Genomic DNA, 24,322 nt, shown 5'->3' with positions numbered 1-24,322 from the left:
ACCGCATCTTTCATTCCGCCAAAAACATAGAAGTCAGAAGGTGCGAGATCCGGGGAATGGAGCGCAGATGAGGAAGAACAGCCCAGTGAAGTTTTATGAGCTCCTCTCGACGCGCAAACTTTTTTCCGGCGTTATTAATGGCCACACGAGGGAAATTAACAGACTGTGTACGCGGAATGGTAGTTGAAGCTATACGCACGCGACATTCCATTTCGCGACTGATACGGTCGCAGGTTCGAATCCTGCCTCGGGCACGGATGTGTGTGATGTCGTTAGGTTAGTTAGGTTTAAGTAGTTCTAAGTTCTAGGGGACTGATGACCATAGCTGTTAAGTCCCATAGTGCTCAGAGCCATTTGAGCCATTCCATTTCGGAAATCGTTAGGAATTTCGACATCCAGAGGTCCACAGAATACCAAATTTCAGATTTTACCTCTCACCGTGGACTACGCAGTGGCCGGCGGCCTCCACTTAATTGCGTTGTCATGTGGAGGAGAAGTCAGTTTGCATTTTTGTGGCGCCGAACACGCTGAAATCGATTCTCCAATTTCCTGAGGGTCTGCCGGCATGCGGGAGGTCGCACACGTTCGCGCGACCTTGTTGCCATGATACAGACACCTCACCCAACGATTCACAGTGCTTTTAATCACTGACAGTTCTCCTTAAACATTCTACATGTGCCTGTGAATATACGCAATGATCTGGTTTTCCACGAAAAGTGTGGTGTCACCGCCAGACACCACACTTGCTAGGTGGTAGCCTTTAAATCGGCCGCGGTCCGTTAGTATACGTCGGACCCGCGTGTCGCCACTATCAGTGATTGCAGACCGAGCGCCGCCACACGGCAGGTCTAGAGAGACTTCCTAGCACTCGCCCAGTTGTACAGCCGACTTTGCTACCGATGGTTCACTGAAAAATTACGCTCTCATTTGCCGAGACGATAGTTAGCATAGCCTACAGCTACGTCATTTGCTACGACCTAGCAAGGCGCCTTTATCATTTGCTATTTATCTTATGACGCATGTACCGTCAAGAGCGATGTTCACCAATTATGGATTAAAGTTAAGTATTCCAGAAGCTACGTACCTTTTTTACTAGTTTCATTTCCGTGCCCTGTTCCACACCTCACGCCAGCCTGCGTGAGCTTAACGCGTGCCTTTCGGCTACCGGTCATAGTGGATTGGCTGTCTGGCCAGTCCACAACAAAAAGAAATTAAGTGATAGCTCTCTGTTTGAAAACTACCTCTGTTACTGACGCCATTTTGAAAGCTACAAATAGCGCCGCCATCCATCGGAACTTTCTGCCTGCAAAATACTGGCAAGCTGAGCCAACTATGACGTAGGTGAATGACGATCACATGCACCCTTCCCTCCAAAGAATGCAACAAATGCGCAATAATATGGAGCTCTGGTGACTGCAGTGGCCAGGTGAGATTCATTCACGTGTTCACAAAACCAGTCGAGGACGATGCGAGCTGTGTCAACAGGACCCCTTTCGTCTTGGAACATAGCACCACCATTGGGGAACGAACGTTATACCATTCGAGGGACCTGATCAAAAAAAATGGCTCTCAGCACTATGGGACTTAACATCTTAGGTCATCAGTCCCCTATAACTTAGAACTACTTGAACCTAACTAACCTAAGGACATCACACACATCCATGCCCGAGGCAGGATTTGAACCTGCGACCGTAGCAGTCGCGCGGTTCCGGACTGAGCGCCTAGAACCGCTAGACCACCGCGGCCGGCTGGACCTGATCAGGCAAAATGATCACTAAGCCTTGGCAGTAGACCGACCGTGCTGAGTGGGCCCATGGAATACAACGACATTGCTGCCCAAATCATCTACCAACATCCGCCATGTTCCACTATATGGATGTAAACTTGGCCATAAATTAGAAAGTGTGAAATCAGGCTTATCGGACCAAATGACATGGTTCCAGTGCTCGACAGTCCAGGTTTTATGGCTTCCGAACAACGTTTTCCTCTTACGAGCGTTTGCATCGCTGATGAGTGGTTTTGGCTTCCCAGCTCGCCCTGCAATTGCGTGCTTATGGAGCTCACTTCGTGTTGTTTTGGAGTGTGACATTCAGTTCTTCAGTGACTTTCATAGCTATCCTCCTCTTTATTTTTCATCGCAGTCCTCTCCAATAACCGTCAGTCCGGATGACTCGACACACTTTCATCCGTGTTGTGGCGTAGCGGATGATACCTTTTCCACTTTCCCTGTATGTGGTATAAAGTCTCGATATGGTGCGTCTTGAAACACCAAACACTTCGGCTTCTTTGGTTACGGAAGCATCCACCATATGAGCACCAATTAGCTGCGTACGTTTGAATTCAGTTAGCTCCGACATAGTGCTCTCACAACTACACAGAACACCGTTCCGACGACATTTGACACTTGCCACGTTTCCCTTCCTTCTGCCTATACACCAGTAATGTCATATGGTGACACATGTTCCCGCGAGTTTGATGGATTGTAGGTCACTCGAATGTACTGAAGGTGGCTATTTACAGCTGAAATCTGGTTGTGCAAGAATAATAAAAAAAAGGTGGGATTGCGACTCATAACCGTGTTCCGAGCATTCCTTGCAACAGTCTACGGTCGCTGTTCACAACGGTTCATTATGAAATCAAGATTGGTTACCTGGAAAATTATCATTAAGATCACCTGAAAATTGATAAAGTGACGTTAAAATGACACGGGACATATTTAAAGTGAATTAGATTACTCGATAAATAGTACAATTCTCAAGGCTGTCAATTCAACTAAGTACCTGGGTGTTAAAATTACGAACAACTTCAGCTGGAAAGACCACATAGATAATAATGTGGGGAAGGCGAGCCAAAGGTTGCGTTTCATTGGCAGGACACTTAGAAGATGCAACAAGTCCACTAAAGAGACAGCTTACACTACACTCGTTCGTCCTCTGTTAGAATATTGCTGCGCGGTGTGGGATCCTTACCAGGTGGGATTGACGGAGGACATCGAAAGGGTGCAAAAAAGGGCAGCTAGTTTTGTATTATCACGTAGTAGGGGAGAGAGTGTGGCGGATATGATACGCGAATTGGGATGGAAGTCATTACAGCAAAGACGTTTTTCGTCGCGGCGAGATCTATTTACGAAATTTCAGTCACCAACTTTCTCATCCGAATGCGAAAATATTTTGTTGAGCCCAACCTACATAGGTAGGAATGATCATCAAAATAATATAAGAGAAATCAGAGCTCGAACAGAAAGGTTTAGGTATTCGTTTTTCTCGCGCGCTGTTCGGGAGTGGAATGGTAGAGAGATAGTATGATTGTGGTTCGATGAACCCTCTGCCAAGCACTGAAATGTGAATTGCAGAGTAGTCATGTAGATGTAGAATTTGAAGATGAACTGAAGTAATAAGAAAATTTATAGGAGGTTGGAGTTTAAATCACAAAAAGAATAATTTCAAATAGCTATGTTTTTCCTTTCAGAAATATAATTTTCTGAAAATATAAGGAAATTATTGTTTAATCATTTCAAAGCTTTTCTATCATGGTACTGTGTGACAGCATGCAGAGATCTTGTTCCTGAGGGAACGTCTGTTGTCGGACAAGTGCTTGTAATTACAGAATCTTCCTGCGCTTCTTGAAGCGTTTGAACTATAAATTCAGTTTCCTTTAGTTTCAAAAACGAGTCAGAAAAACTTGTAGTACAATCTGGATACGAAATATCGATATATTTAAATACCCATACCCGGAACAAGTTAACATCAGTTAACGACGCGACAATGGCAACAAGCAGATGTAGCATCAGTTTATTTTCAATACGTATAACTACATAATTCAGCAACATTGTTTCCGTTTTTCTACAGACACATAAATTGTTCATTCTTGGCAACATTAAAAGAATGAGTTCTGTCGTAAATGGTACTTTTATTTGTATTACGCATTATCCTACAAGTTACACACGAGCGGGAACACGATGCAGCTTCCACATAAATTGATTTGTAAAGCGATCTTGAAGCTTGTGGTAGTGGTTCAAAAGCGCAAAATGTGGGAAGTATTATCCATATGAACTCTTTAATGACGGTAGTGGTTCAAAAGCGCAAAATGTGGGAAGTATTATCCATATGAACTCTTTAATGACAGGAAAGCAGTTAATGTAGAGAATAGGGCTTACGAATAAACCAACAGAAACTAAAGTCAATAGCGTGAAAACGTAAAATGTGGGAGTGTAAAAGCACGTTTTTCTATAATTATACTGTTAGCTTGTTTAAGTTTATAGCAAGGACCGGGTGACTAAACGTACTCTGTAGAAACTAACAGGAGAAAATGATGAGCAGATAACAATATTTTCAAAATTTCTAAATCCCCTGTCTAGGGAAAGTGTTTTGCCTGTATTGACATGAAAAGCTGCGGCGCCTCGGATAATAACAATTTCTTTTCAACAATCGAGTAAAGAATACGTCAATTTGTTCTGTTTTTGCTAGGGAGAATTCTCTATGTGCTAATCTACATAAAGCGTTTCACAGAAAATTATATCATCCGACAGCACAGAATGAAGAGGGGCGACGTCAGAACTTCTTGAACCTCAAAAACCCGCGATATTAGCATCTGATGCCTTTTCAACAGTCTTCCCAAATCTGCCTCTTATCTCACTGCCAAGTTCCCAGAGAAAAGGAAATTCCTTGATGTGAGTAGACATGGATTGGAACATAGGAACGAATTACAGTTCAGGCAGTGCTGCATTAATGATGAATTAAAAACATTCACAAATTTCACAGCGTTTGTTCCAAGCAAGTTTCCAAAAGTTAGCGCACTGTAGTTGAAGATAATTGCCTTGCATTGCATAAATCCGTTTTGTAGAATGTGTGCTGAAAATTTTTGCATGAATCACAATGTTTGAAGACTTTATGGTAAAAATGGAGATAAATGATTTACATTTGATTCTTATAAGTTATACAACAAATTTAAGGCACACAGTTAATTTGTAATCAGTAGACAAGATTAGACAGTGTGATGAATATTCCTGATTGAGTTCATGGTAGTGCAGGACAAGCTGAAGACATGATTAAATTAATTATGTGAGCTCTTCAAATTGTAGTGCTGCTGATGAAAAACGGAGTAATAAAGCAAAAAAAAAATGGTTAAAACGGCTCTGAGCACTATGGGACTTAACTTCTGAGGTCATTAGTCCCCTAGAAGTTAGAACTACTTAAACGTGACTAACGTAAGGACATCACACATATCCATGCCCGAGGCAGGATTCGAACCTGCGACCGTAGCGGTCGCGCGGTTCCAGACTGTAGCGCCTAGAACCGCTCGGCCACCCTGGCCGGCAGTAATAAAGCAAATTTCCTCAGGAAGCAGTTAAAATTAGTGTTCTCAAAAAGAATCCAGTAAAGTGCTCAAACTTATTATTTGCGGCCAAAACGTTGCTTTCATTCTCTTCTGGTTATGTTTCCTCAAAAACAGTGAAGTCCTGTAATTGCCAAATCCAATACACCGAAGAAAGCTAAATGCAACTTAAAGTCCGTGTAACAGATTGGGAGAGGAAAACGAGAATAAAGGACTGAGTTAGCTCATACAAACAAAACCAGCTAATAGCTTGCATCTGTGAAAACAAAAATGGTTCAAATGGCTCTGAGCACTATGGGACTTAACTTCTGAGGTCATCAGTCCCCTAGAACTTAGAACTACTTAAACCTAACTAACCTAAGGACATAACACACATTCATGCCCGAGGCAGGATTCGAACCTGCGACCGTAGCGGTCGAGCGGTGCATCAGTGAAAACTAGTTTTTATATACGCATTTGGCAAGTCGGGATTACTCCGCTTTAGCGCAAGCATACATGTTAAATATTAACAAATTCTGAAGAGAGATGGTAGGAAATAAAAGATTGCAGAAGATTTTATTTTACATTCAAATAATATATTTCGTGTAAATTTCAAAATTTCTGCTCAGAGAAAGTCGAGTCAAGCTTTATGTTCGGCAGCACGTTGGGTCCCCATTCGTAACGTCACAGAAGCTATAGCCAGGCGAAAAGTTTCAAGAGGATCTCATTACGTGAAGGTACTTCGTACATGACATCATTTTTCTTTAACACAATTTTCATGGCTTTGATGTAGATCCATGTCTGTGTGTTACAGCACTTTAATGTGAATTTTTTCCCCGCCTTGTTATCCTAAGCCCTTAGGCGTCACCCGATGGAGATACGGAGGAGAATGTGATCAGCACACTTCTCTCCCGGCCGTTTTCTACTCCTCAATTGGCTTTCCAAAGGCTGAGTGCACCGCGCTTAGCCAACACCACTCGGCAGACTCAGATGGTCACCCATCCAAGTGCCAGCCTAGCCCGACAGCGCTTGACTTTGGTGAGCTCAAGGGAACCGCTGTTACCACTACGCCAAGGCCGTTAGCAAATCCGCCATGATGCAGGCTTTTTGAGTGTTGGAGAAGGATTTGAAGGATAAAGAAGGTATCAAGTGGTCAAATCAAGTGGCATTTGGCGGCAAGAAGTGTGGAATAACCGCTTCTGGAAACATGCGACCAATCACGTCCATTGACAATTTTGTCAAGTCAGTTGAGTTGCACCATTTTGATATAAATAATCGTTTTGAATGTTGAATAGACGTCGTCTTCTTAGTTGTGGTCCCAAAAGAGTTCTGAACATGTTAAACTGACGTCCGTTGGTGACTGTCACAGTAGAACTATTTTCATCTTCAAACAAACAAGGGACAGTGATGCCGAAGATGCCAATAGCACACTCTGTTGCACCTCACTACTGTTTTCGTACATTTTACGGGGATTCTCATTGGTCCCGTAGCGGAAATTCAGTTTACTGATCTCCATACTGAAATAAAAGTAAGTCTCGCCACTTGTGATCGTTGCGTTACCCTTTTTCTCGTGTATCACTAGCTTTCGAGTGGACCAGTCCCCAGGTCGCTCGTAGTGTGATGCCTTAAGGCTTAAGCTGTTAAACGACACATATTTTTCTATCGTATCTTATTCACACATGGGCCGAAAATAAAACAAGTGTCTACAAGTATCATTTTTTTCGAGATTTTATTTCAGTTACAATTGCGTGATCACGTTTTTGTATATCAATTAAAATTTCTGTACAGATATCACAATTTAACAAAGTTTAGGAGGTGGATGTAGAGAAAGTTTTGGAAGACCTGGAGGATAAATCTAGGACAGACGCTACAAACACCTATCACATTTTCCCTCCAGATCTTATTTCATTTTTCAGGGCAATTGATTTCTAGACAGTTTTTGAATCTTATGTTATATTTTGACCATCGTAGTAGTTTTCTTTGGTTCCTCTTTCCCGAACGTAGGAACTTCCATGATGAATATTTGCTTTTTTCCAGTTGGAAAATTATCATATTTCTGTTTAGTCAATGTATACTTTTTTGTCGGATAAAAAGTTTGTTTTGGTTTTAACATCGCCTGTATGTGATTGCTGGATGGGTTTGTTCTTTATATTATCGCAAATTTCTTTTGAGTCAATTAGCACTTCTTCATACTTTTTTTAGATATAAACTTATTTGCCAGACCTGGGACTAAATCGCCAGTTAGACATTGGTTGCTCGGCTTCAAGTGTATTTTATTTAGCTTTTCCATTTTTTTTATTATCTCCTCCACTTCCTTACACGAAGAAAACATTACGTCATTGGTGAGGAATTAAAGATATAAATTGTTCCAAATGTTACGATTTGTATATTTTTCTGCATTTTTAGTCTCTGTTTTAGTTGTTAGTACATTATTTTTATTGTTGTTTTCGCATGAACATTTCTTTCGCGGTTGATTGTTATTCCGATGTAGTGATGATATTTGTTAATTGTTCTAAAAGATTAAATCTTTTAGGTTTCACTGAACACTTCATTTCCTTTTGTTTCAGGTACGTACTTCGGCAACGTTCATGTTCGCTTCCTGTGCTGTCACAGTTACAAAACTGTAAGTATTGCCGTCGAAGATTAGTATGATATTATTCGCTACAAATCCACTGCAAGAAAAATAATTTTACAGTTACTGACAATGGTAGTCTAACATTAAGAACTTCAATCAGTAATATCAACTGGAAGAGGAGAGATACTCCTTATGTCTTCGTCCTAAGACTGTCGTTCCACATAATTTAATAATTTTCAGTAACGGACACACGCCTCTAGCCCTGAGTGCCTAAAGAATTGTGCTCAAAATGACAGTAAAACTGATCTGCCTCTTACGCTCCCATTGAAACTGAAGGGCAAGATTTCCCATGCCTTACACCGCTGCCATTTCAACGCCTCACTGTTGACTTTCTGTTGCTCTGTGTTTTCACAGCAGCGTATGGGTGATAGCGACAGAAACGTGGTGGTGGTGGGGGGGGGGGGGGGAGGGAGGAACGGTGTCACGGCTGCAGTGTTGCACCTTTTACCCGCAGAATATTGTAGCGCCTCATTCGGTCGGCGTTCAGCGTCCGTTGTAAGGGCGGTGGAAATGAGAGAAGAGCGTTGCAAATGAAAGCTACTTTCTGGTGTGTGGCCACCTCCCCTCACACTTCACACTACGTAGAGGAAAGAGCAACACTGTTTGCTCGTTTGTATTGAGAAACCCATTGTACCTCATCCCGTGAACGAGCAAACTTCGAATGCCCCATTGTATGACATTCCAATGATTGCAAATTGCTGCAATCGATACGCAGTTTGAGATGGGAATGAATACGATTCCCATTTCCGAGGCAGCTATTTGAGCTCACAATATGTTTACGGATTACACTTCACGCCCGGGAAATGTTATCATCTGGCTGTCTAAACACAGAATCGGTTTTACAATGTGTCTGAAACCTGCTTTTTGAAGGAAAATGGCGCGACAGGTAACGGCAAGGTGGGATAAATGTCAACAGCTGCGTATTGCTTTTACGTCGCCGTGGCCATCTGCGTCGTTGCATCGCCAGCTAATGCAGGTAGGTTTTTCAATGCGTTTTCCGAACTGCCTGCCGTAGTAGTTATTCACATCGGCGCAACGCCCGCTTTTTCTTCAGTTACGATACTTAGGTTGTATTTTTCCTAATAGCGTATTTTGTATTTGTCCAAATTAAACCATATCGAATATCAGATGTTTTTTAATAAAGTCATTGGCCTTTGGCATTAACCATTTATCCAGACAAGTTAGTAACTACAGATTTGATATAAAATGTCACATACTCTACTGGTCATTAAAATTGCTACACCACGAAGATGACGTGCTACAGACGGAAATTTAACCGACAGGAAGAAGATGCTGTGGTATGCAGAGCATTCACACAAAGTTGGCGCCGGTGGCGACACCTACAACGTGCTAACACGAGGAAAGTTTCTAACCAATTTCTCATACACAAACAGCAGCTGACCGGCGTTGCCTGGTGAAACGTTGTTGTGATGCCTTGTGTAAGGAGGAGAAATGCGTACCATCACGTTTCCGACTTTGATAATGGTCGGATTGTAGCCTATCGCGATTTCGATTTATCGTCTCGCGACATTGCTGCTCGCCTTGGTCGTGATCCAATGACTGTTAGCAGAATATGGAATCAGAGGGTTCAGGAGGGTAATACGGAACGCCGTGCTGGATCCCAATGGCCTCGTTTCACTAGCAATCGAGATGGCAGGCATCTTATCCGCATGGCTGTAACGGATCGTGCAGCCACGTCTCGATCCCAGAGTCAACAGATGGGGACGTTTGCAAGACAACAACCATCTGCATGAACAGTTCGACGACGTTTGCAGCAGTATGGACTATCATCTCGGAGACCATGGCTGCGGTAATCCATGACGCTTCATCACAGACAGGAGCGCCTGCGATGGCGTACTCAACGACGAACCTGGCTCCACGAATGGCAAAACGTCATTTTTAGGATGAATCCAGGTTCTGTTCACAGCATCATGATGGGCGAATCCATGATGGCGACATAGCGGTGAACGCACATTGGAAGCGTGTTTTCGTCATCGCCATACTGGCGAATCTCCCGGTGTGATGGTATGGGGTGCCATTGGTTAGACGTCTCGGTCACCTCTTGTTCGCATTGACGGCACTTTGAACAGTGGACGTTACATTTCAGATGTGTTACAACCCGTGGCTCTACCCTTCAGTCCATCCTTGCGAAACCCTACATTTCATCAGGATAATGCACGACCGCATGTTGCAGGTCCTGTACGGACCTTTCTGGATGCAGAAAATGTTCGACTGCAGCCCTGGACAGCACATTCTCCAGATCTCTCACCAATTGGAAACGTCTGGTCAATGGTGGCCGAGCAACTGGTTCGTCACAATACGCCAGTCACTACTCTTGATGAACTGTGGTATCGTGTTGAAGCTGCATGGGCTGCTGTACCTGTACACCCCATCCAAGCTCTGTTTGACTCAATGGCCAGGCGTATCAAGGCCGTTATTACGGCCAGAGGTGGTTGTTCTGGGTACTGATTTCTCAGGAGCTATGCACCCAAATTGCGTGAAAATGTAATCACATGTCAGTTCTAGTATAAGATATTTGTCCAATGAATACCCGTTTGTAATCTGCATTTCTTCTTGGTGTAACAATTTTAATGGCCAGTAGTGTATATAGCATGTACATTAGAAATTACATTAATTACAGGTAAACTTCATGGTGTAGTCTGTACACTCAACACAGTCCATATATTACAATTTCTTACTCTCGAAGCTTTGTGTCCGAATTATAATTGGATATCCGTTTCTTGTAGAAACTGGGCGGCACTGACATAGTCCGTTGTTGTCAACTGTCGAAACAGGTCCTTCACAGATGTAGGTTGGTGAAATCTGCTCTGATAAAGGTCGTAAGAAACTAGCTGCGTTGTCTGTCATAGCGTGAACATCCTAATACCACATGGTTGAGGTCTGCAATTTCAGTTGGGTGGTCTTCGCAGTATGGAGATGACTGACGTTTCATCCTATAAAGATGTGAAGGGTAACGGCCGTGATATAAAAGGTCACTACAGCTACTAACGCATCGGTTGGGTCCCCGCTATAGCAGTCATAACACGGGATGTGCTCGCCAAAGTGAACTGCAGTCGGAGCACTCTTACGCGTGAGTTGTCGGCGATATCTGATGTATGATTCTTAATGAGCAGGCCGAGAAAGGTCTCTACCCTGACCTCCCAGATCATCCGACCTCAGTCCTCTGGTTTTTACTTTCTGGGGTTACGTCAAGAATGATGTGTACAGCAATCGCCAGATACGGTTGAAGAAGTGTTCAAATGGTTCAAGTGGCTCTGAGCACTATGGGACTTACGTGCTGAGGTTATCAGACCCCTAGAACTTAGAACTACTTAAACCTAACTAACCTAAGGACATGACACACATCCATGCCCGAGGCAGGAATCGAACCTGCGACCGTAGCGGTCGCCGTTCCGGACTGTAGCGCCTAGAACCGCTCGGCCACACCGATCGGCCGAAGAAGTGTAAGAGGTAAATGTTCCGCCGTGTCAAGCTTTACGAGATGAGCCGGGAGTGTTGGAAGAATTGGCAACTTGCGGCAGTATTGCATCCATGTGCAAGGATGACGTGTGCAGCACCTCGTTTAGCAGCTGCGAGTGTTCTGGAAATTACAGCACGGAAAGTACAGAAGTAAGCTCTGTGGACAAAAAAAAAATTGTCACCCGTACATAAATCATTGAATACCGTGTAATGCTGCCCCTGGCCTTGATATCCCCCTAGATTCGGTTGGGAAGCGAGTCCATAAAGTTGGTTAGGTACGTCGCCTCCAGGTTATGCCACCCCCGCGCAGTTCCACCAGCTTGCGGGGATGCTCCTATTGGGATCTTACCCCCTGTTCCAACACGTCCCACAGATTTTTTATGGGCTTCAAGTCAGGTGAATTTTTGTTCAGAAAACATGCCACATATTTTTCCATGTCGATGAACTTTGCTGTTATCTTGAAAAATATGGCTATCGTTGGCCTCTTACAAGGTAACCGATTTCAAATGTTCTTTGCATGCCCTTTCCATCGAAATGTTCTTTTCCTAACAGATTGAGATGAGCCTTCACTCACCGCCTGTGGCAATTTCTGTCGGGTTTGGAAGCGATTTTGATTCAAACGAGTCACTGGTACCTCTCTGGCAGGATATATTTGTAAAGGCTTGAGATTCGTCTGTGCGTGCTCATTAGGCTGATTAATTTTTTATTCCTTTGTGTTTACTATTATACTGCTTGTTAAGGGAGGCCTGGGCTGAAATTGTAGCCCAATGGGATGGACGACTTACTTTCTGAAATAGGACAATATTTCATACTGATGTCAGTAGTGGCTCGCAATCACACATTTACAATTATCTAAAACGCCTCAGTTGCTGACTGGTACGTTGTTACTTCTGTTATCGTACACTTTCCCCCTAGTCGGTCTCGTCTACTAATTGTGATAACGCTGCATAATCCTAAGATGTAATACAACAGAGTGCATAAAGGCTAAATCGAATTTTGTATTACTGTTCTGCTTAAAAATTCCGTAATTTATTTGAGCCTCCTTTCTGTAAACCTTTGGGAAAGGACAGAAGTTAATCGCAAACTAGTAAGTGATGTAGGTTTCCGAAACGGCATTACACTTATCAGTAAGTTGGTAAGAGCTGTCAGGTGCGCAGCCAGAGAGTAAGCAAGGTACTCACTTGTGGTACAGCACTCCGTCTTCAGGCCACAAGTGGCCCATCGGGACCATCCGACCGCCGTGTCGTCCTCAGATGAGGTTGCAGATAGGAGGGGCGTGTGGTCAGCACACCGCTCTCCCGGTCGTTATGATGGCTTTCTTTGACCGGAGCCGCTACTATTCGGTCGAGTAGCTCCTGAATTGGCATCACGGGGTTGAGTGCACCCCGAATAATGGGAACAGCGCATGGCGGCCCGCATGGTCACCCATGCAAGCGTCGGCCACGCCCGACAGCGCCTAGCTTCGGTGATCTGACGGGAACCGGTGTATCCACTGCGGCAAGGCCGTTGCCCAACACTTGTGGTACACGTAGGCAACAATAAGACAGATGAATGAAAGTGTAATAACGGATTGCTCCTGGCATCATATCAGACATTTCACGTCATAACAGGTTCTCCAGGTGCGTAAGTATGAAGAACATTTAACAGAGGGGGTCGATGTTACTATCTTGACCGGTAGTTTGCGCTGATGCATACGCTTAACGTTGTGTTTTGTGAAGTTACGTTTTTTCTGCAACAGATAACATGCAGATGAGGAAAACCACAACGGCCGGCCGGTGCGGCCGAGCGGTTCTAGGCGCTTCAGTCTGGAACCGCGCGACCGGTACGGTCGCAGGTTCGAATCCTGCCTGGCATGGATGTGTGTGTAATGTCCTTAGATTAGTTAGGTTAAGTAGCTCTAAGTTGTAGGGGACTGATGACCTCAGATGTTAAGTCCCATAGTGCTCAGAGCCATTTGAACCATTTGAAAACCACAACGGAAAAAAGCATTTCAGGCTACGTAAAAATGTAAAGAAGAACCAACAGAACCTATATAGAGAGCAAGAGAGCAAGCTAGCACCCACTGCTGAGGTTCAAATGCCCTGAAGAGTGTTTTTGACATTGAAAAGAACAATTATTTGCTTAATTCATGGACTTTGATTACTGTAACTTGACCATACATACACTACGGTTTGGAAAAAGTGGAAGAACAAGAGCGAAAGATGTTATCACAATGTAAGTTATTCCAGTGATTAGGGGCATGGCACTAAACAAATGATCAGCATTACAGACGTGTACATGCACTGTGACTGTGGAAATTCAGTACGGAGTAGCGCCACAACGTGCTGCAATCACAGCCACTAGACGTCATGGCACGGAATCAAAAGAGCGCCTGACTATGCTCCTCAGGAATACTCTTCCACGCGGTTCGTTGGCGCGTCCGCAAAGCTTCGAACATGGCTCCAAGAGGACCATAACGTGCTGCAATCACAGCCGCTAGACGTCATGGCGCGGAATCAAAAGAGCGCCTGACTATGCTCCTCAGGAGTACTCTTCCACGCGGTTCGTTGGCGCGTCCGCAAAGCATCGAACATGGCTCCAAGAGGACCACAACGTGCTGCAATCACAGCCGTTAGACGTCATGGCACGGAATCAAAAGAGCGTCTGACTATGCTCCTCAGGAATACTCTTCCACGCGGTTCGTTGGCGCGTCCGCAAAGCATCGAACATGGATCCAAGAGGACCACAACGTGCTGCAATCACAGCCACTAGACGTCATGGCACGGAATCAAAAGAGCGCCTGACTATGCTCCTCAGGAATACTCTTCCACGCGGTTCGTTGGCGCGTCCGCAAAGCATCGAACATGGCTCCAAGAGGACCACAACGTGCTGCAATCACAGCCGCTAGACGTCATGGCACGGAATCAAAAGAGCGCCTGACTATGCTCCTCAGGAATACTCTTCCACGCGGTTCGTTGGCGCGTCCGCAAAGCATCGAACATGGATCCAAGAGGACCACAACGTGCTGCAATCACAGCCACTAGACGTCATGGCACGGAATCAAAAGAGCGCCTGACTATGCTCCTCAGGAATACTCTTCCACGCGGTTCGTTGGCGCGTCCGCAAAGCATCGAACATGGATCCAAGAGGACCACAACGTGCTGCAATCACAGCCACTAGACGTCATGGCACGGAATCAAAAGAGCGCCTGACTATGCTCCTCAGGAATACTCTTCCACGCGGTTCGTTGGCGCGTCCGCAAAGCATCGAACATGGCTCCAAGAGGACCACAACGTGCTGCAATCACAGCCGCTAGACGTCATGGCACGGAATCAAAAGAGCGCCTGACTATGCTCCTCAAGAATACTCTTCCACGCGGTTCGTTGGCGCGTCCGCAAAGCATCGAACATGGATCCAAGAGGACCACAACGTGCTGCAATCACAGCCACTAGACGTCATGGCACGGAATCAAAAGAGCGCCTGACTATGCTCCTCAGGAATACTCTTCCACGCGGTTCGTTGGCGCGTCCGCAAAGCATCGAACATGGCACCAAGAGGACCAGAACGAACAAGTTGCCAATCGATCACGTCCCCGGCACGTTTGATAGACGCCATGTCAGGCGAACAGGCAGGCTAGGGAAGCAGTGGCACCCGCCGTTCTTCGAAGAAGACCTGCATATTCCTCGCCACATTCGGCCGGGCGTTACCCTGCTGAAACATGGCATATGAAACGGCCTGCAGGGGCGGGGGGGGGGGGGGGGCAGTGCCTCGGGGTGTCAACTGTCCCTGAGGTAGCGGTAGCTGTTCAGGTTGCCCTCAATACGTAGGAGGTGACATCGTGTGCGGTAAGCAGTGGTGCCCCAAACCATCACACTTACCGTTTGTCCGCTATGCTGCTCATCAATGCAGTCTTCCCGATTGCGTTCACCATGGCGGCGTCAAATACGTATACGGTCTTCACTGTAGGACAAGTTGAACCTGGACTCGTCTGAAAACACTTCATTTTGCCACTCAACATGCCAGTGTTGACGTTCAACTACCCATTCCGGTCTGCGGTGTTGGTGGGTTCTGGCGGCGCAATCGCACGCGTGCCACCAGTCCATCCCACAGTAAACGGTGTCGAACCATCGAGGCAGACTTGTCCACACCCCATGCAGTGCTCCAACGTCGCGACAACACTGTGAACGAAGCTGTTTTATCCGTTACGGCCAGTCGGACACCTCGCGCTGTGGTCACACAGTCTCATTCAGTACCCTGTCAGAACTGTTTAGGCCCTCTTCTCTCCACTGGTTCCACGTACGCCTCAGGTAGAAGCAGCATGCCCTGTACGAGCCGCAGTGTCGGGGAACGATGGACCCGCCTCCCCGATACCAATCATTCTGTTCCATTCAGGCGCACTTACAGGCTAATATTCCACCCTGTGCTGTCCGCAATTTATAGCAGCACTTGGTTACGAGGTTCCACTTCTTATGATGGTTCCGAACCGACTAAGAGTTACGTAACGCGGGCGTGTTCGATCACACAAAAGACGACGCTGTACGGCCTACGTGCACCCCACTTCTCTGCCATTTAAATCACTTACCGTGGTTCCGTGGTTCCGATTTTCTATACGGCCTCTTATCATGGCGTGTTGGCCGGCCGCGGTGGTCTAGCGGTTCTGGCGCTGCAGTCCGGAACCGCGGGACTGCTACGGTCGCAGGTTCGAATCCTGCCTCGGGCATGGGTGTGTGTGATGTCCTTAGGTTAGTTAGGTTTAAGTAGTTCTAAGTTCTAGGGGACTTATGACCTAAGATGTTGAGTCCCATAGTGCTCAGAGCCATGGCGTGTTGCACACCATTGCTTCTGGGTACCAATGATAGTGTATTATAAGGACCCCCGCCGCGTTGTTCTAACTGTGTCTGAAGGCTAACCTTGACATGGATTTCACTAATAGACAGTGTATCAGAAGGGAAGTCTTTGTATATAATGTATTCCCACTACGCCAGGCAAGACGTCCGACCGCAGGTATAGACGTTACTGTTACCCGTCCGAAGCCAGGACGGGTCGCTAGTACTATACAGGGTGGTCCATTGATCGTCACCGGGCCAAATATCTCATGAAATAAGCGTCAAACGAAAAAACTACAAAGAACGAAATTTGTCTAACTTGAAGGGGGAAACCAGATGGCGCTATGGTTGGCCCGCTAGATGGCGCTGCCATAGCTAAAACAGATATCAACAGCGTTTTTTTTAAATAGGAACCCCCATTTTTTATTACATATTCGTGGATTACGTAAGGAAATATGAATGTTTTAGTTGGACCACTTTTTTCGCTTTGTGATAGATGGCGCTGTAATAGTCACAAACATATGGCTCACAATTTTAGACGAACAGTTGGTAACATGTAGGTTTTTGAAATTAAAATACAGACCGTAGGTTCGTTTGAACATTTTGTTTCGGTTGTTCCAATGTGATACATGTACCTTTGTGAACTTATCATTTCTGAGAACGCATGCTGTTACAGTGTGATTACCTGTAAATACCACATTAATGCAATAAATGCTCAAAATGATGTCCGTCATCCTCAATGCATTTGGCAATACGTGTAACGACATTCCTCTCAACAGCGAGTCGTTCGCCTTCCGTAATGTTCACATATGCATTGACAATGCGCTGACGCATGTTGTCAGGCGTAGTCGGTGGATCACGATAGCACATATCCTTCAGATTTCCCCACAGAAAGAAATCCGGGGACGACAGATCGTGTGAACGTGCGGGCCATAGTATGGAGCTTCGACGACCAATCCACCTGTCATGAAATATGCTATTCAATACCGCTCCAACCGCACGCGAGCTAAATGCCGGACATCCATCATGATGGAAGTACATCGCCATTCAGTCATGCAGTGAAACATCTTGCAGTAACATCGGTAGAACATTATGTAGGAAATCAGCATACATTGCACCATTTTGATTGCCATCGGTAAAATGGCGGACAGTTATCCTTCCTGCCATAATGCCGTACCATACATTAATTACCCAAGGTCGCTGATGTTCCACTTGTCGCAGCCATCGTAGATTTACGTTGCCCAATAGTGCATATTATGCCGATTTACCTTACCGCTGTTGGTGAATGACGCTTCGTCGCTAAATAGAACGCGTGGAGAAAATCTGTCATCGTCCCGTTATTTCTGTTGTGCCCACTGGCAGAACTGTACACGACGTTCAAAGTCGTCGCCATGCAATTCTTGGTGCATAGAAACATGGTGCGGGTGCAATCGATGTTGATGTAGCATTCTCAACACCGACGTTTTTTAGATTCCCGATTCTCGCGCAATTTGTATGCTACTGATGTGCGGATTAGCCGCGACAGCAGCTAAAACATCTACTTGCGCATCATCATTTGTCGCAGGTCGTGGTTGACGTTTCACATGTGGCTGAACACTTCCTGTTTCCTTAAATAACGTAACTATCCGGCGAACGGTCCGGACACTTGGATGTCGTCGTCCAGGATACCGAGCAGCACGCACAGCACACGCCCCTCGGGCATTTTGATCACAAAAGCCATACATCAACACGATATCGACCTTTTCCGCAATTGTTAAATGGTCCATTTTAACACGGGTAATGGATCACGAAGCAAATACCGTCCGCACTGACGGAATGTTACGTGATACCACGTACTTATACGCTTGTGACTATTACAGCGCCATCTATCACAAAGCGAAAAAGTGATTCAACTAAAACATTCATATTTCTTCACGTACTACACGATTATGTAATAAAAAATGGGGGTTCCTATTAAAAAAACGCAGTTGATATCCGTTCGACCTATGGCAGCGCCATCTAGCGGGGCAACCATAGCGCCATCTGGTCTCCCCCTTCAAGCTAGACAAGTTTCGTTCTTTGTAGTTTTTTCGTTTGACGCTTATTTCGTGAGATATTTGGCCCGGTCACTATAAATGGACCACCCTGTATAATCTGCAAACACGGCTGCTTTTGAAACTTCTAAAGCAAACGATGATGCTGCAGCAAGTTCATAGTGGCTGATCGATGTGAGAGGGAAACTTCATTTTGTTGGCAGCCGCTGACGAAACACGGATAATTATGCGTAATTCCTGTGGCAGCAGTCATTAGTAAGCGTCACCGGCGAGAGTACAGAAAGACACGGAGGTGACTGCTGCCATGCGGAAGTATTTGAGCGGAGCGACGACTCGCAACCCACGGTGCGAAACGTCGGCAGCAAACAGCGCGGGCACGGGCTATTTCAAACACGCGAGGCGTCGGCAGCGCGTGTGTGCTGTGGCCGCTGGGTGCGGCAGGGCGGGGTGGGTGGGGGTTTGCCACTGCACTCGGCGCCATGTGTGACGTGTGTGTAGCGGGCGTGTTAGCTGCTGCGGATGCACACATCGCGCCGCGCCGGCTGTCGCAGAAGGGACAGTAAAAATAAAAACAGGGAGCAGCAGCCGTGACGCGGGCCTCGGCGCCGGCTGCGTGCCAGAACAGCAGCGAGAGGGTGTGAGGCGCCGACGCTGACACACTGTGGGTTGCGAGGGTGCGCTGCCGAGTACTAGGGATGGAAAAAAATCGACCGGTTAAAACCGATACGGATATTTTAGTTCTGAATAACCGGTATCTCTCGCTATTTGTTTGGCCTCGGTTATAACACACATTTTTATTTTGTACTACACTGAAGAGCCAAAGTAACGTATAGGCATGCGTATTCAAATACAGAGATATGTAGAGAGCCAGAATACCATGGAGGTATAAGGAGGGGAGATGGCACTATGGCCGTCTGCTGTACGTCTGTTTGAAGCCGGTGGGCCGCCATGTTTGATTGGTCAAAACAGTGACAGAGCTCTTGTTAGAATTGCGTGTTCTTCATATTTAACGTTATGTCTGCGAAATAATTTCAGATGATGAGTGTTACAATGTTTACATGCATAACACAACGTCAGAATAGCTTTTTCAGGTGTTTTCGTTTTGTTGTTAATGCGTTTTTGCCCCAGCAATACAACTGATTTGGTTGGTTGGTTGGTGTTGGGATGTTTAAGGGGGACTAAACAGCTAAGGTCATCAGTCCCCCACTGATTTGGTCTCGTTAACTTAAGTGTTTCTTTTGGATACGAACTTCGAATGATGAAAAATAACAGTGTACAAAGCTCTTTTCAAACTCAAATCACCTTTTACTGTATTTGTGTCGATGTAAACTGAAAGCAGAACCCGAAAGCTATGCTAGTTTACATACCGGATGATATTCCTTACTCGTTTACACACTTATACAAAATTTCATTTGTAAATACAAACATCGTTTGTGCTTTGTCAAGAAAAATAAGCATATGAACCCACAGAGCCCTACGAGCTTCATTGATCGGAAATCTGAAATAAAATAAGAAGAAAACAGTTTCACAAAACGTAAACAAGGCCGCACATGTCACGAATATAAACGACAATATTTTACGAACGGGGCCACTTACCCATGGAACGTGATTCCTTTTAACTTGGTAGCACTATTCCAACGGTTAGCACACCCGTAAACAACGCAAACCGGCATTTTAAAATAAAAAACCCTTCAGCAGCTCTACACAGTAGCACAATCGGAAACGAGTCTTCTGACCAAACTGCAATGGCGGAGCTCGGTTTCTGTCGGCTTCAAGTTTGTGACGTCATGGCATCTCCCCTCCTTATACCTCCATGCAGAATACGGCGCTGCGGTGACAGCTAGGAATTACTGACGAGTATGTGTCTGTCTTTAATTAGAAAACAATGAAGCTAATAAATCATTAACATGAAGGCATATATACAGAAAAATACTGATGTTTTATAAAATGACTCTTTCACATCATTACGATTTTTCGTGCAAGTAATACGCGGAACATCAAACAAACTGTTGTACAGACTTGTATACCCTCAAGCACCAAAGAAACTGGTATAGGCATACGTATTCAAATACAGGGATATGTAAACAGGCAGAAGACAGCACTGCGGCCAGCAACGCCTATATAAGATGGTTCAAATGGCTCTGAGCACTATGGGACTTAACATCTATGGTCATCAGTCCCCTAGAACTTAGAACCACTTAAACCTAACTAACCTAAGGACAGCACACAACACCCAGCCATCACGAGGCAGAGAAAATCCCTGACCCCGCCGGGAATCGAACCCGGGAACCCGGGCGTGGGAAGCGAGAGCCTATATAAGAGAACAAGTCTCTTTCGCAGTTGTAAAACTGACAGAAGTGCAATCCTTCCGTACATTGCTGCAGATTTCAATGCTGGGCCATCAGCAAGTGTCAGCGTGCGAACCATTCAACGAAACATTATCGATGTGAACTTTCGGAGCCGAAGGCCCATTCGTGTACCCTTGATGACTGTATGATACAAAGTTTTACGCCTCGCCTGGGCCCGTCAACACCGACATTGGACTGTTAATGACTGCAAACATGTTTCCTGCTCGAACGAGTCCCGTTTGAAATTGTATCGAGCTGATGGACGTGTACGGGTATGGAGACAACCTCATGAAACCATGGACCCTGACGGGTATGGAGACAACCTCATGAAACCATGGACCCTCCATGTCAGCAGGGGGCTGTTCAAGCTGGTGGATGGTGTGGGGCGTGTGCAGTTGGAATGATATGGGACCCCTGATACGAGGGTGAGTCAAATGAAAACCTTAAATTTGTAATAACAAATCGAAATTCCGCGCCGTTGTCCTGTAAGTTGGTAAGCGTGCTAAAAACAGCGTCCAGAATGGCCTGTAGGAGGCAACATAGTGCATATGCACACATACTGTCGCAGTATCAATATAAAGATGGCCACCTCACTTGCGACTTGCATCAGGGAAGAACAGCGTTCTGTTATTCGATTTTTGCGTGGTGAAGGTGTGAAACCTTTTGAAATTCATCGACGAATGAAGGTTCAGTACGGTGATGCATGTTTGTCACAGCAGCAAGACTGCGAATGGAGTAGGAAGTTCGCAAATGGTGTGACTCCAGTGGAAGATGTTCCTCGCCCAGGTCAAAAAATGGTTCAAATGGCTCTGAGCACTATGGGACTCAACTGCTGAGGTCATTAGTCCCCTAGAACTTAGAACTAGTTAAACCTAACTAACCTAAGGACATCACAAACATCCATGCCCGAAGCAGGATTCGAACCTGCGACCGTAGCGGTCTTGCGGTTCCAGACTGCAGCGCCTTTAACCGCACGGCCACTTCGGCCGGCTCGCCCAGGTCAGGCACAACGAGTTGTGACTCCACAGAACATTGCAGCAGTTGAGGCCATAGTGAAGGAAAACCGCCGAGTGACACTGGATGACATTGCAGCATGTTTACAGATATTTCATGGGACAGGTCACCACATTGTGCATGATGTGCTCCAGTTTCACAAAGTGTCTGCAAGATGGGTGCCACGGCAGCTGACTCCTGAAATGATAGAACGACGTGTTGATGCTTGTGAAGAATTTCTTCGGCGCTTCGAAAGAGAAGGTGACGGCTTCCTTGCAAGAATCGTTACTGGGGACGAAACCTGGGTTCACTTCCACCAACCGGAAACGAAGGGAGCGAGTAAGGAATGGCGAATTCCTCATCACCAAAACCAAGGAAGTTTCGAACAGAACCATCAGCAGAGAAGGTTATACTGACTCTCTTTTGGGACGAAAAAGGCGTCATTTTGGAGCATTACATGCCTAGAGGGACCACTATCACCAGTGCAATACACACAGATCTCCTAAAAAATCATCTGCGGCCTGTAATCAAATCAAAGCGACGTGGGTTGCTGTCAGCAGTTGTCGTTTTGCAACATGACACTGCAAGGCCCCACACTGCCCGTACAATAGTTGCAACAATCAGAGACCTCATCTACCATACTGACCAGACCTTAGCACAAGTGATTTTCATACGTTTGGACCACTCAAAGACGCAATCTGAGGAACGAAGTTCCGTTCTGATGAAGAGGTACGCCACGCAGTGCATGAGTGGTTGAGCGGACTACCAAAAGAATTCCAGAATTAGATTTTCACTCTGCAGCGGAGTGTGCGCTGATATGAAACTTCCTGGCAGATTAAAACTGTGTGCCAGACCGAGATTCGAACTCGGGACCTTTGCCTTTCGCGGGCAAGTGCTCTACCAACTGAGCTACCCAAGCACGACTCACGCCCCGTCCTCACAGCTTTACTTCCGCCAGTACCTCCCCTCCTACGTACCAAACTTTACAGAAGCTCTCCTGCGAACCTGCAGAACTAGCACTCCAGAAAGGAAGGATATTGCTGAGACTTGGCTTAGCCACAGCCTGGAGGATGTTTCCAGAATGAGATTTTCACTCTGCAGCGGAGTGTGCGCTGATGTGTAACTTTCTGGCAGACACTCCGCTGCAGAATAAAAATCTCATTCTGGAAACATCCCCCAGGCTGTGGCAAAGCCATGTCTCCGCAATATCCTTTCTTTCTGCAGTGCTTGTTCTGCAAGTTTCGCAGGAGAGCTTCTGTAAAGTTTGGAAGGGAGGAGGCGACGTACTGGCGGAAGTGAAGCTGTGAGGACGGGGCGTGGGTCGTGTTTGGGTAGCTCAGTTGGTAGAGCAATTGCCCGCTAAAGGCAAAGGTCCCGAGTTCGAGTCTCAGTCCGGCACACAGTTTTAATGTGCCAGGAAGTTTCATATCAAATAAATTTTTTCTAAAGGAATTTATGCACTTTGTAATCGCTGGAGGACTTGCATTGAGCGACGGGGAGATTATGTTGAAAAGTGATACAGCTTTGTGCCATTTCTGCACAATAAATACTATTTAAAAAAATATTTAAGGCTTTTATTTGACTCACCCTCGTACGACTAGCTACGACGCTGACAGATGACACGTGCGTAAGGATCTTGTGTGATAGCCTGCATTCATTCATGTCCATTGTGCATTCCGACGGACTTGGGTATTTGTAGCAGGACAATGCAACACCCCACACGTCCAGAATTGCTACAGAGTGGGTCCAGGAACACTCTCCTGAGTTTAAACATATTCGTTGGTCACCAAACTCCCCACACATGAACATTATTGAACATATCTGGGATGCCTTGCTGTTCAGAAGAGATCTCTACTCCCTCGTACTCTTATGGCGTTATGTGCATCGCTGCAGGATTCATGGTGTCAGTTCCCTCCAGCACTACTTCAGACATTAGTCGAGTCCATGGCACGTCGTGTTGCGACACTTCTGCGTGATCGCGGGGGACCTACACGATATTAAACAGGTGTACCAGTTTCTTTGGCTCTTCAATGCAACAGTCGGGTTAAAAAACCGAAATATCAATAAGTCACAGCAGCAGTGCTAAAATTTTCTTCCCAAAAAAAACCTTTTCAAACGATGAGTAAAATTTATTAGTAAAATTCCCATTGCTCTGAAATATTGCGTTATAACTGAAAATGGTAAAAGCGATCAGTGCTATTTTAATAAAAATGCCGACAGGAACGAGCAACAAACATTACATAAGAACTGCTAAAGTGTTGCTCAGACAATAATGTTCCTGTTACCCGGTAGCGGGGCCTATCAGATGCTCTTCGTGTACATGCAGTGAGCAATACTCACCCACATCAGGTCTATACGATAATTTCTCGATGTCGTCGTCGGAAATCAATCGTATTGCAGAATGTAACCATACCTAGTCTGGTAGCATTTTACGAAATACGGTATCAATAGAGTACGCGGCTCCATTTGCTTTCAAACATTAAAAACGAAATCACCTACAACAAACTTGCGACATCACATGACGAGAAAACTTAAAACTTAACAAATCATTCATAGTTTTCCATAAAAATAAAAAGTAGCTTATATGCTGGCTTTGTCTACACAATATTTCATTATCTGCTTGTAGCCCTCGAAAACGGACAAATTAATACCAAAAGTGGCACCAACCCTACTCTGGAAATATTTTTACGAAGTGACGTAGCAATAAGCACAGTG

The 24,322-nt window shown here is 45.5% G+C and overlaps 1 protein-coding gene across 1 annotated transcript in view; it reads left to right on the top strand.

Annotated features, from left to right (window-relative positions):
• Positions 1-24,322, top strand: part of LOC126199650 (uncharacterized) — a 584,284-nt gene that overhangs the window by 23,763 nt on the left and 536,199 nt on the right. The window contains exon 3 of the mRNA XM_049936577.1: positions 7,881-7,936. Within this exon, the coding sequence (XP_049792534.1) occupies positions 7,881-7,936 (56 nt within the window). The remainder of the gene's footprint in view (positions 1-7,880; positions 7,937-24,322) is intronic.

This window comes from Schistocerca nitens, chromosome 8, assembly GCF_023898315.1.
Source record: "Schistocerca nitens isolate TAMUIC-IGC-003100 chromosome 8, iqSchNite1.1, whole genome shotgun sequence".
Lineage (NCBI taxonomy): Eukaryota > Metazoa > Arthropoda > Insecta > Orthoptera > Acrididae > Schistocerca > Schistocerca nitens.
This window is presented reverse-complemented; position numbering and strand designations above follow the sequence as displayed.